This window comes from Crassostrea angulata, chromosome 5 (genome assembly GCF_025612915.1).
Source record: "Crassostrea angulata isolate pt1a10 chromosome 5, ASM2561291v2, whole genome shotgun sequence".
Lineage (NCBI taxonomy): Eukaryota > Metazoa > Mollusca > Bivalvia > Ostreida > Ostreidae > Magallana > Magallana angulata.
In genome coordinates, this window is record NC_069115.1 from 41,886,812 (window position 1) to 41,900,414 (window position 13,603).

Sequence of the window (13,603 nt, forward strand, 5' to 3'; positions counted from 1 at the left end):
AGGTTTTGTTAGCATTAGTTTTATTTAACAAAAATTTACAAATAAATATCTGTACAGGTAACAAATCAGAGCAATTATTTCCAATTCATGGTAATAATAATCGAATTCAACACACTACATTATTTAGAGTCATTCACCAATGAAAGCATAGAAATAACACTTTCATAACAAATAGCATAATGAATGAAAAAAAAAACCAGGAATAACTTTATGTATATTTCTATCCTCTTCTAAAATGATTTCCATAGAAGATTATGTATCCATATGCAGAATATTTCAGAGCTTTGACATATGTTATAAATGTACATGTATATCCAGAGAATATTAGTTTTATCTGTTGCAGATAAACTGGTCCCCCAAAAGCCACATAAACTGGTGTTTTCATCACTTGGCGTCCGTTTCCTCCTCCTCTAACTGTTGTAGAATCTCGTTCTCGATATCAGCGTCATCAACATTATCGTCGACCATTTCGTAATCTTGTAGTTCCTGCTGTAGCTCTTTCTCCCATTGTGGAATCCCCTCAGTGTCTGAAAAATAAAGAAATATCCCATCACGTGACAGTCCTGCTACATATATATATATGAACGTTAGTCAATATGATACTTAAAGCCATAGCATGTACTACAATAGTGTAAAAAGTAAATAGATAAAGTGAAATTTAGATGTACGTGTATTAGAAAAATAGTAGAGGTTCCACACAACACCTATAGATGAGCAATAAATATACTAATATACACAAGTAGCTTTTGAATTGGTCTATAGGATTTTGAGTACACAAATGCTTAGTACAACAAGCCATTACTTTTTTATAAATCGTCGATTCTCTTATGTGATAGTGTTTCTAAATACAGTTAGTTGCCGTCTGCAGCTGTTAACTATCGTTATCGTACGACAGTTCATCAAATTAAATTAAAACTTTATTTATATGGCAGTGTTTAGTAAAATTAAAAATTGCTGTAAATATATATGTGCGTTATACACCCTTAACAGCTGCCAATGTATAACGTTCTCATTTAAAGATTTCTTAGCTTACCAAGGATAATATATGATTTTTTAACAATTCTCGAAGCGATTAAAAAATAAATGATATGTGTATTAATGTTGTTAATTTGCAAACTACCAAAAAAAAAAAAGATAAAAAAAAAAGACAAAAAAACTACATGAACATGATCAAGCAAGCAAGGATACAAAGCTGCATGCATTATCCTTCACCGGAAGTATGTTTATGAATGGTCACGTGGTTCTTACTGGGGTTTAGATCGTTCTCATAACAAACTCTCCAGTAGTTCCGTTCATAGGGTTTACGACAACTCTCCTCCCCTTAAAATTAAAAAAAAATGGAAAAAATGAACTTTATCAGGACCCCTCATAAAGCGTTTTTTACTATTCATACGATAATCTTAATAGCTTAGGGATTTGTAAAGCATGCAGGCAACAAAATTCAGGCTTTTCAAGGACATGAACAGGCAAAAAACGATGATGCATGGAGAAAGACATTAAAATCACTACAGAGTAAAAAAAACATTTAAAATTTTATAATTAGCTTTTCGGCGATTTTTATAAAGATCTTTAAAAAAAGAGTCTATAAAAGTCGTCATTAAGGAAGATATTAAAATCAGATAAGATGTGAGCAAACGCCTCACGAGTGCATAGACCTAGCAGTATTAGAAAATATAAAGAGAAAACTGATAATAACAAGTTAACTGAATAGTGAAATCGATTATGACAGTTAAAATGCAGACTTATTTAATATTACATACTAAGATGTCATCTTCATCTAATGATTTATACATCTTCAAGTGAATTCTAAGCTACGCTTCTCAACTAAACATATTTTACATGTCTATATCCGTTATGAATACCTGGTTCTTGCAACAAAGTTTTAAAAAAAATCATCAGGATATAGTTTGGTTTTATCATTTCATTTCTACACCCAACATTGTATATTGGCCCTTTTCAGTACCTATCAGATCATGTTTTTTTAACGGATAAACTACAAAAACATGAATTTTTCAATGCGATAACTAATCATCTTATAAAGAACATTGCGTATATATTTTTGCTCTCCATTTTGAAATGACGTGAATGCACATTTTCATATATAAATATTTGAAAAAGAGAAAGGAAACTGTAGCAACTTACTGAGAAAACTAATTGATGTAAAGAAATAATCGAGAAGAGTATAAGGCTTTATCACCTGAATTTCAAAACCCTAAAATTCTGTGTATAATATTTAACTACTTACTTCTCTGCTGATTTTATTTTATGTGGAAACATCAAATGTTTTTATTTTTGTTACAGAATATGGCAAATCCAAGTTTCAAGACTATCAATAAACAAGAAACCAATTCCCCAAAATAACACAGAAGATTCAGCAACACGACCCTGGACCAAGCAACAAGCCTCCCCCGGGGGTTGACCTACCCTCGTCTTTCTCTGTTTTGGTCTCGGCTTTGTTGTCATCCACCCCGAGCATCTGCATCTCCTTCTTCAGATCTTCCTGACTAATATCGTCCGCCTGGAAGCTGTCACTCACAAACTCGTTCTCATTTGGACTGCTCGGGGCAAAGTCTTCCTCCTTGGCGCCTTGGTTTGACGACTTTGACAAGTCTGAAATTCAATTAAATTAATTTATTCTCTCAAAACCATGAAAATGGTACAAAAGGTGCATGTTATATAAACATACAATATAACCATACACTGCATTTACTGATATACAAACAGTCTGGAAGAACAGAACTAAATCATAATGTTTGTGGAGAACAGACAATTTCATAAATATAACTTTTGATTCAAAAGTATTTCAAGTATCAAATAACTGATCTTAATATTTTTTTTGGCGAATTTTAAAAAAATATATATAAATCGAATTCAAGTCAACTATCAAATGCATTGTCGCTAGTGTTTTTAAGGTAAATGAAATTGCTTTCACTTTAACGTGATTGTATTAGTTTTCAAAAATAAAGGGAATCTATTATTCTTTAATTTCATTTCAATGCTTTTATTTAGATAATTAATTCATTAAACGTCCCATTTTATCCTTATTAAAAAAGAGTAAAAAAGAAGATTATTCAAAACTAGACCATAGAGCTTACATAAATGGAAGGTATAAGTAGAAGCTATTGCTCCTAAAACGGGATTCACTCTGGTAGCATGTCAACAAGTTAGGTCAAGTGGTTTTATTTCTCATTACAAAGCAATTGATAATATGCGCAATACTTTGTATAAATATAGAATTTGCTATTAATAAAAGACCTTGAGTACACACTATTTTGTAAAAATAGCTGTTAAACATGTATGTAAGAATTCAAGGTCTGACAAATAAGTCCACATTGATCTGGCAATTTTCCAGGGTTGAACAAAAAAGAAATGCATGTTAAGCATGCGACAAAAAGATATCTGTGTCTGAACAAGCAATATTATGTAATCGCACAGTGCTTATTATATTCAATAAACAAAGAGGAAATTGGCCTTGCTGTCTGGCTGCCTAACATACTGTCTGTGAAAAAATACCAAAAATAATTTTTAAAAGAAGAACCAGTTTTTGAACACATATATTGATATAGAAGAAAAATATTGCTTCGTTGCACTCATATGGGTATCAAACTTGTCAATAAAAAAAAATGTTCTTCTAGATGTAGATCTATGCGTAAAATAAGTGTCTAGTCATAGAAGGTCTGGCATAGAATCAATGAATTTTCTCTCAAAAAATGGCAAGATTTCATGAACCCACGCATACATGATGAAGTGCATTGTAAATCCTTTTCTCTACGTGACTCTTTTCATAAGGTGAGGCGTCGGGTGACGGGGTAAGCAAGCATTAAGAGGGATAAGGAGCTTTAGATTTTTCACCCGTGCACACAATGGATAACTTTGCTTTATTTGGGTCATTTCGGATTTAAATGGGGTCACTCTCTATTCGGCTGACTGAGTTTAAAAATTTGTAAACAAGCAGGAATGTAACACAGCGACCTACAACTTTATCACTGTTGTCAAACAAAACTTTGTAACAAGGCCAACCCCCTTAATATCGAACCCCTCGAAATTTCTACTTGGCACATATAAAGGAGACCCATCGAAAGTTCTTTTTGGCACGCTTTGAAAAGCAAACCTTGGGTATTGATCTCTGTGTGTGCTACTGTAAATAAACACTTAAAAAAAACTAAAAGTGCATAAAAAGATTAAAATTTTCGATTTTAAAGATGGTCAAATATTGATTTCAACTGTACTCAAATTTGTTTTCTTTGTTACGCCAAAAAAAAAAATGAATAATAGATTTTATCTTTTACAGAAAGTGTACAAAGTACATGTGACTGCAAATAAACAATGTACCCCGATAAGTTATTATGTACAATTCAAAAAATTGATACATTATTTTTTTTTAAATCATAATACTTATACAGGTAATTCAGATCTACATAAATTAGGAAGGTTGCACTTGCTGCTATATGGACTCAATAAAGAAGGCACCCTTACAAAAGATTAGATAGAAGAGGAAATAAACAATGGAACGTGATTAATGGCACAGTACAGTTCGCGCTCGTGCTCTCCAACATATATTATTGTTGGAATACTTAAAATGATCAACAATTCAAAACGCATCAGGATAAAAACAGCCCCCATCCCAACTTCTCTTTTTCGTTAAGTGTCAAATAACTTGAATATACCAGCACAGAGATTTAGATCCCCCACATTGGGGATTCAAAATATGCAGTGGAGTACACAGTTTAACACAAATAAACTCATGTAACGCAAATTAACTTATGAAGCTGAGGAACAATTTGTCTAAATGCTCGTATATCGTTTTTTTTTTTGTACTGCAGTACAAATAAGTATAATTTACTCTTTTTTTGTCGGGGGGGGGGGGGGGGGGGGGGGGGGAGTGGTTCAATATAAACGCAACATTTTCTTTCATATGTGTACACGAGCTCATCGTAGAAGATAAAATCATGGTAATAAGAAAGAAGCATTATAGAAAATGGAACCACACATATATACCAAGAGGCATAACCTTTATTCCAGTACGCGTCACGCGGGGTAATGTTCCTTACAAATACCTCTTCCCAGACTTCAATTATTACATTCTATAGCCAAGAATTAGTGAAAACATGTGGGTGTAAGATGCCCTAGCAGTTCTTCCGAAGTGCAATTTTGTTTTGAATAAACTGCCAAAAACGCCACGCCGCAAACTTAAAACATTGACCTGTTGCGTTTGCCAATGCAATCAAAATGCAAAGTCAGCCATCAGAAGAGACTTCAAAATGTCACTCAACGCGACCGGTTACGTAACAGTGCCAGGCGAGCGTCTGAAGTACAGAACGTTGCCATGTGATATAATCGCTGCATATTCTCTTACACCAGCGTTTAGTTTCCGCATGAAATTGACTATACATGTGATCGATGCACATTTCGGGTGAGATGAAACTAACAATGCAGCCGACAGCAGAAGGGAATGACTCATAGCTATAGTTGACAGCAGACGATTTCCTGCTGCATGTAACGCAATAGCAATTAATGCCTCTGCATCAAATGATCCAATCTCATATTACTAAACTAATACTCTATTTGCTTGTCCAATTTTACTCGATCAATTGGACGCTGTTTTTAATTTACACAAAACGGGGTATAATTAGGCTATAAGATACGATAGAGGCATAACATTACTACAAAATGAAAATATCGATGGAGATTACTAAGCAAGCTTTTAATATCTAATATTAATTTGTTTTAAAATCATTTAAAAAAAATATTCAGACACCTTTACAAAGAATTATTTTATAAACATGCAAAAAATATAGAGCAAAATTTCTCGTATGAAAAAAAAAAGACAAAGAGAGATTTGCATCAATTCCTGAACATCCCAAAAAAAATACAATTGTTTCAGAGTTTCGATTTTACATGTATATATGTATAGTTATTTTTAAATAAAATTAGGTCTCTGTTAACCATATCGAGCAGTGATATGTATAATATGATGCTGGCTATAAATCAATATTCGCAACACATGTTGCTGAGACCCCATGTGACAGTTAGTCATCCTCACATGGTTTAATATAACAATGTTTCTTCATATTTTTTTTGTTATCAAGAAGTTAAATTGCGCAGCCACAAACTAAATGTAAGACAATGTATAACTATTTCCCGAAAATAAAAAAAAATAGAACACTTGGCAGAGTTTCTCCAAGGTCTCTTAGGAAATCTAAAGAAAAACAAAATGCAAATGAATAAAATTTTGTCCCTATACTGGTTACATATAGATTGGTAACACATTGTAACTTATGATTGCTTGTCAAAAAAGACCATTAAGGAAAGTGGCATACTGATGTTATTTTTAAGCAATTAAGAGATTATTAAGATACATGTATATTCATGCCCTATAATATATTTAGCAGTCTTTCACTTTGATGTGCCTTTTAAGCAACCAAAATCTCTCTCTCTCTCTCTCTCTCTCTCTCTCTCTCTCTCTCTCTCTCTCTCTCTCTCTCTCTCCATTTTCAAATCATTTCACTTTCAGAAATCATGAATGACATGGGTCAGCACAGGTATGCAAAACAAATGTAAAGCCTCACATCCTTGAAATTGCAAGAATTATCAGTGAAGGTACAGAAATATGTCAAGGATAGGTTCTTTATGTTCTTGTATATATCACTGCATCGAAGTTCAACAAAATGTACGCCAACTCAAACAGCCAAACGCCCAAAGACACCAAATTGATTTTTCTCACCTTTTTTTATGATGGAAATTAATAGATTTTTTCTTTGTTATTTGTTTATCTGTGAAGAAAGCCTGTACACAAAGATTATAAAACAAGTTCTGCTGCACTTTAAGATTAAAATTAGGTCATTTAATCATAATGCAACTCTTAAAAACACAAAAGTAATCTGAGCACTGGGGATAAAACTGGATTCTCAAAGCAATACTGAAAGCTGAGTCATTTCTTTATGGCTGGCAACTTAGTAATTATCTTGGCTTTGCTTGTCACATTTTCTTCGACTGAGGTACAAACGCTTGTTATCAAGACAAAGGTATGCTTATTGCATAATTCTCTCTCAGGGAAAATTATCTTACATAAAGTTTTTTTTTTTCCTTTTGCAAAGGAAGTTGTTATGTAACAAAATGCTTTGACATATCTCTCGTCATACAATTTACAAGAGCATGAATTGTGAAGTCCAGATACAATTGGGTTCTTATTTATAAGGAAGACAGGATATTTTAACAGAATATTTAAAGCTAATATAAAATCAACACTCTTTATAAGACTTTATAAAGATGTCAAGTTGTATGCAAGAACTTGTGCTGATTGAAAGTAATAACCAATTACGCCAAATTTCAGATGGGGAAAATTTACTTCATCTACAACCTCTTATAATACCGTACATATCTGTAGAACGCACTTGTCCGTAGAATTTGTCAATAATAAGTTTTTTTTTTAATACTCTGCCAGTGCTAACCCCTAAACTGTGACAGACTTTACTAGATAATAATATGTCCATATTACCAGGTAATATGCCTTAGATAACAAACTAGTTGATTTAAATACAAAATTGTAAAAAGCATTAGACTGTATCACAGTTTATTCCATTTAAAAAAAATCGTGCATGAATACCAAATAAACATGTATTAGAGATGAGATCTTCCAAGGCATATTCAATGCAAAACGCATTGCATTTTTATTCAAATATTAAAACCATATCAACACTTTAAATTGTCACCTTATATTATTATATCAACAGGCTGTCATAATGCCCTGTATAACAGTATACCACCTTAGTCTGTACAGTTTTTTTAAAATGATCATTTGAGAGTGCAGCTTTGTTCCAGACTGCCTATTCATAGTTGACAAATTTCAAAACACTTTAATACACATGGATTATTTTTTAGCAATACCAAAACATATATTCAAATCTTATAGTATAACACATTATTACAATATTGCCTAACAATTTATCCATGGATAACTTCCGGTATGGAGGTCTAATTTTTTTGGAAGAAGATTTTTCTTTCCAGCAAGGTGGTAAAGAGACGGTCAAAGATGGATAACTCTAACAAAAATCTGCTACAATAAAATTTAAACTTGAGATGAACTGTAACCACTATGTGCAAACTGACCTTTCTCTTGACTTCCTGTTGACGACTGCCGTGATCCATCACTTGATTTCTCTCCTGTACTTCCTGTAATGACATCACAAAGACTTTAGACAAAGTATTTTCTTTAATATATCTACTGATACAATTTTAAAATAACTGAACAGTCTTTAATCTTTAGCCCTAACAATTAATTTGTTATCAATCAAATTGTCTTTGTTTAATGTTCAAAACTGATTTTAAAATAAACCAAAATTTTAAAATGAAATAAAATAAAATTGATAACTAAATATTGTTGTTTTTCATTTTTTAAAAAAAAAAAAAAAGGTTATTAAATTTTGAATATGATAATGCCAGATAAAAAAAGAGTTGATCACTTGAAACATCAATATCTCTCGTACGATTGTAATGTCGAAGTGAGTTGGACATTCCCACCACTGTTTCTCCATTTATTTTAACCTCTTTATCTTAAATCTTTAGATACATGTACCTCAAAAGGTTTTTTCCCCTTGAGTTCCAAAGAATTCAATATATTTATAAATTAATGTATCAAGATATATATTTTAGGTATATTGTAATGTCGAAGTGACTTGGAAATTCAAGCCACTGTTTCTCCACTTATTTTAACCTTTTTATCTCATATCTGTGGATGTCTCAAAAAGAGTTCAATATATTTCTACAATTATGTATCAAGTATCTATTTTGCACACCTGTTTCTTGAGCCAGTGATGTAAGTTGTGTAGACTGTTTGATGAGTGACACTCTGTAGAAATAATTCCTCCAAAATGCCTCTTCTTTGATTCTGAAAACAATTGATGAAAATTTTCATTAATCATACACGTGTAATATACATCAAAAAATAAAAAGATGGAAAAATGTATTCAAGTTAAAGGTATGTATATATATATATATATATATGTGTGTTGATTTCAACTTCATTGAAATTTAAGGCCAAGAAGCTGATGAAACATTAATCTATTACTGTCTTAGAGGCTATGATAACATGGACCATACATGTATTACTGTCTCCTTAGAGGCTAAGCTAACAAAGACTGTAATACAGATGTATTACAGTTTACTCTATTCAAACATTTTCAAAATTGAGTACACCTTTTTGCAATTGCATGGCATAAAAGGAGTGATGATTTAGATCAAAATACACGTATTCTCAGTATGACATCAAAGTATTTTAAATTCCACTGCATCGCTAGTATTTAGATGTATAATGTCACCAAAACACACTAAATTTGCTACATGAAGTGGCTGAACGTGTTGTTCTTTTACATAACAAAATATATTTATTAAAAATATTTTACAGGGATACAAGTTTTACAAAAGTTTGCATAACTATTTAATATAAGAAAAATAAAATTGCAATTTGCAAAAATTTTCCTGAAAAATCTATTTGAGAAAATGCATTTCAATATCAATTGATTTACTATTGCAATATTTCTAAGGATAGTTTTTTTTCTTTCACAAGATGCACGGCTATTTCCTAAAAGGAAGATAATCTTTTTTTGACATGGCCTCAAAAAAATAAATCCCAAAATCTAGGTTGCATTTAATCAGTACATATAGAAACTTAAACTGATATCAAATTTTCATGAAATTCTCTGTCACAGAAATGAATAATGTCCCTTATCCTTAAAGGAAAGGAATTTTAATTTTCATGCAAAGGTACCCACTGTAAAATAATTATGAAATTTGAGTAAAATAATTCAACATGTGTATAATGAAAAAAATACATACTGTTTTGGGACCAACTCAAATCTCATTTTATTTAGGTTTTCGTCTTCCTGTAGTGTTGCCATGGCAACAGGAAACATGCTTTCAAAATCAAATTGGAACTGTACACCAGCGGGAGGGTTTCTCAGGAAATTTCTCTTGTCCTGTAGTAAGAAAACAAAGAAAAGTTCCTGAGACAATTCCATTGTTATGTGGTTGTTCAAGGGGCTTTTCTGTAGATTGATGAAGATTCAAACACAAATATTGCAACAGATGTGCTGTTAAATACTATAATTACTTGTTTGTGTTTTCACTGAAGATGCGAAAATTGTTTTGCTTTTTGATATGACAGTGTCCTTTTGATGGCAGTTAAGATTTTAATAAAATTTACCATAAATGCTACAAGGTAAAGACAAAACCGACCTACAATGTATATCATTAATGCTACCTGTTCAGTTATACATTTCTCAATGCCATTTCTCTTTGCAACCAACTTTATACTTATGCCATTACATAAACTGCTTACTATGTGGCACATATGTGTGTGTGTGTGTGTGTGAGAGAGAGAGAGAGAGAGAGAGAGAGAGAGAGAGAGAGAGAGAGAGAGAGTGTCTCACCTGTGACAGTGCCAGTATCTGGGCCTTCATGCTCTCCTCCTCGTTGTAGCCCACCCATGGAGGCACTGCTGCCTCGGCCTGTTTGGATTTCTCTTTCTTCTCTGTCACAAACTTCTCCTGTTCCTTGCTGAAGTCTCCAAGGAAGGTCTGAAAATAACATTTCTCATCAATAATTCCATTTCTACAAATCATAAATGTAGTTTTTTGTATGAACTATTTTGTGCAGAGTGCAGAACATGTGTGCCACCTTTTCATCAATTCAATAAAACTACCATTTTATTCAGTCATAATAAATGAAAAATAGGCTATAAAAATACAGGACTTTTGTTTGAGAGATATATGTACCGTTTATTCACATGAGCTTCTTTGATTTTGAGATAAATTTTATATTTCCACACTTGATCAGTATGAGATAAGTTCATACAAATCATAATTTTATCAAAACTTGACATCTAAAACTTCATTTATATGCATTGGAAAGAAGCAAAAAAAATTTCTGATTTCATCTTTCCATAGCTAGTGAACAAAAGCTCAGAGAAAACCACTAAATTGAAAACACTTCTAAGAATTGAATTAAATGGGGAGTAGACTATCATAATAATTTAGTATGAACAATTATGACTTCACCCTTTTTTTCATGCATTTCAAAACAAATTTAAAAAGATTGTAAACTTTTGGTTTGATGCTATCTACTATATGTATCAAAACAAGACGAAGATGACCATGAAATATACATGCATTGATTACAAAGCACAATTAGAGTTGTGCAAATGTTGTTAATTTCTATCAGCTGATAAGTGAATAATCAACGATGAGACAGACCAGCCTATCTTAAATTATTGTTTGACACTTCATGCACTAAATACTCAAACTCCAGTACATCTTGTTTTAAAACTGGCTCTTTATTTGCTCAAATTACATTGCACAGTAACTGCTTACACTACATGCTTATAATCTAGAGAGAACATTAATAAAGTTTACGTACACTTTCCAATTGTCAACAAAACATTCATGAAGGGAAAAATAGATGGTTTTAAGTACTTAAGCTTGTCATAGACATTTTTAAAATCTTTCTGGGGTGGAGTCAATCGAGGAAAGGCATACTTTTGAGAATTCAAGCTTCTAAAACATGATAGACATTTTTTTTTATTTCTTAGAAGGTGGAGTCAATTCGCTTAGGTAAGAAGGGAGTGAAAATGTGAGAATGGCCACTAGCTCCTTCTGTATTCATTACTTAATAATTACATCGTAATTGTATTACCTTGTCTTCCACCTCTTTACTAATCTGCTTTGCTTTTTCCACCACAGTCTTCCCGGCTGTTTTACTAAATGAATACAAGTAACCTGAAAAATAAAATTTAAGATCTTATTTTAGAACAAACTATGCCTAAAAAAAATTTGAAAACCTTAATTTAGAACAAAGTATATAATAACATGTACAAAAATAATAGGTCAAGCAGACAAATTATTACATTACATGTAATTTGTTCAATATTAAATGTTTTCTTTTTTATCAATGCCATGTCAATGCTGAACAATATGTACCATAAATTGTTTGGTTTTGAATAAGGATTATGATCAGGATACATGAATGTACTGGTATTCTTGAATTTACCCACTATCTATTAACTTGACTTCACATCTGATGAAACTGGTCAAGGCTAAGGCATAACATGTATATAATAATTATACGAACCTCAGTAGTCAATAGATTTTGCATTTTTGTTTATAAATATTTATCATATAACAGATATCTTTATTAGTAAGTAATAATTAAAAACATTGAATTTTAATGTTTACCAAAATTTAGAAATGAAATTAGTTGTATCAGATGACAAAAGAACCAATAAAAACAAGTCACAACCCCCCCCCCTTTCCAAAAAAAAAATTTCGTCCAAGAACCCCCTCCCCATTATCTCAATTACATGTACCTAGATGTAAGAGAAGTCTTCAGTCTTTCTCAAGCAAATGCTGGTTGAAAGATTTGCATGAAATGTTTTGCACATGGCTTCTTTACTGCCAGAGGCAATTTGTATTGATAGAGTTAGGTTATGTTAATGGTGTTGTTAAACACAATGTGTATTTGACATAAAAACAGTACAAATAATGTTAAACACTATTCTACCAATTAAAAATTATGAAATATATTTGAAAACATTGATTTTCATGTCTGAATTGCGTGTATTTCTGATATATGATGTCACAACCTTGTAGAAACAGGATAATGTATTGGTCAACAATAAACGTCACGCATGAATGAACGTGAACAACCTAATGTAAACAAACACAATTTATACCTTCTTAGAAAGGAATTATAAAAAAGGGATTGATTGTGAATGACAAAATGATAAATGATAATAATTGACAAATATGGATATCAAATGGGAATTACATATGCTAATTTTAAGAATATACCCATGATGTAATCAACAATTAACCATGACCCCCCCCCCCCCCATCAAAGTAAATGACGGTGTGAGGTACCAGTTGAAACAAACAATTAGGCCCCCCTACTCCCATTCCTAAGTAATTGATATTCATGTATTATTTGGGGTTGGGGTGATATTGCATAATCCTGATGTGTTAAATTAGAAGTGTGAGATTGGACTTACTCCCCCATTGCTTTGCAGTGTTGATGGCAGCAGCCGAGGCGTCCTCTAGTGTCTTCTCCAATGAATCCTCCTCCTCTTCTTTCTTTTCTTCTTGCCCACCACCTGTTTCAGAAGAGTTGTCGGACTTAGGTTTAGAGTCTTTTGTTTGTTCACTCTCAGATGACGGGACTATTTTCTCTTTAGATTCTTCGTTTATCGCGTTCTCCTTCTCCTCTTCTTCTTTATTGTTCACAACTCCAAACCAATTACTGACAGAGCTAAACATTGCTCTGAAAATAGACTTGCCCGACCAAAGTTTTACGCAGCTCTTGTCTGTATGTTATGATTTTTTTCTTAACCTGCTGTTATTTCCGGAAGTGATGTATATTTATAAATATTTCAATCTTGGTGATTAGAGCGTTTAGGAAAGTTTTCATTAGATAACTCAACAACTTTTCATTCTTAAATCTAAAATCATTTTTAAAACTAATTCTGTGTGTTTTTTATATATAAAATGTTGAATATTACATTTTTTAATTTTTTTGTATAATTTAAAATGTCAGTGCCCTCAAGAAAACTCTTTTA

The 13,603-nt window shown here is 32.1% G+C and overlaps 1 protein-coding gene across 2 annotated transcripts; it reads right to left on the minus strand.

Annotated features, from left to right (window-relative positions):
• Positions 1 to 3: 3 nt before the first annotated feature.
• On the minus strand, positions 4 to 13,407 carry LOC128184236 (synapse-associated protein 1-like). Of its 2 annotated transcripts, XM_052853630.1 has the most exons (9): positions 13,040 to 13,407; positions 11,689 to 11,771; positions 10,428 to 10,574; positions 9,835 to 9,974; positions 8,796 to 8,887; positions 8,110 to 8,172; positions 2,425 to 2,610; positions 1,249 to 1,320; positions 4 to 527 (listed from the first exon to the last, which is right to left on the minus strand). In XM_052853630.1, the coding sequence occupies exons 1-9, from the start codon at positions 13,302 to 13,304 to the stop codon at positions 385 to 387; spliced, it is 1,191 nt and encodes a 396-aa protein (XP_052709590.1). In that variant the 5' UTR covers positions 13,305 to 13,407; the 3' UTR covers positions 4 to 384. The 2 variants fall into 2 exon arrangements, with proteins under 2 accessions (XP_052709590.1, XP_052709591.1); XM_052853631.1 differs by lacking the exon at positions 1,249 to 1,320.
• Positions 13,408 to 13,603: the final 196 nt, after the last annotated feature.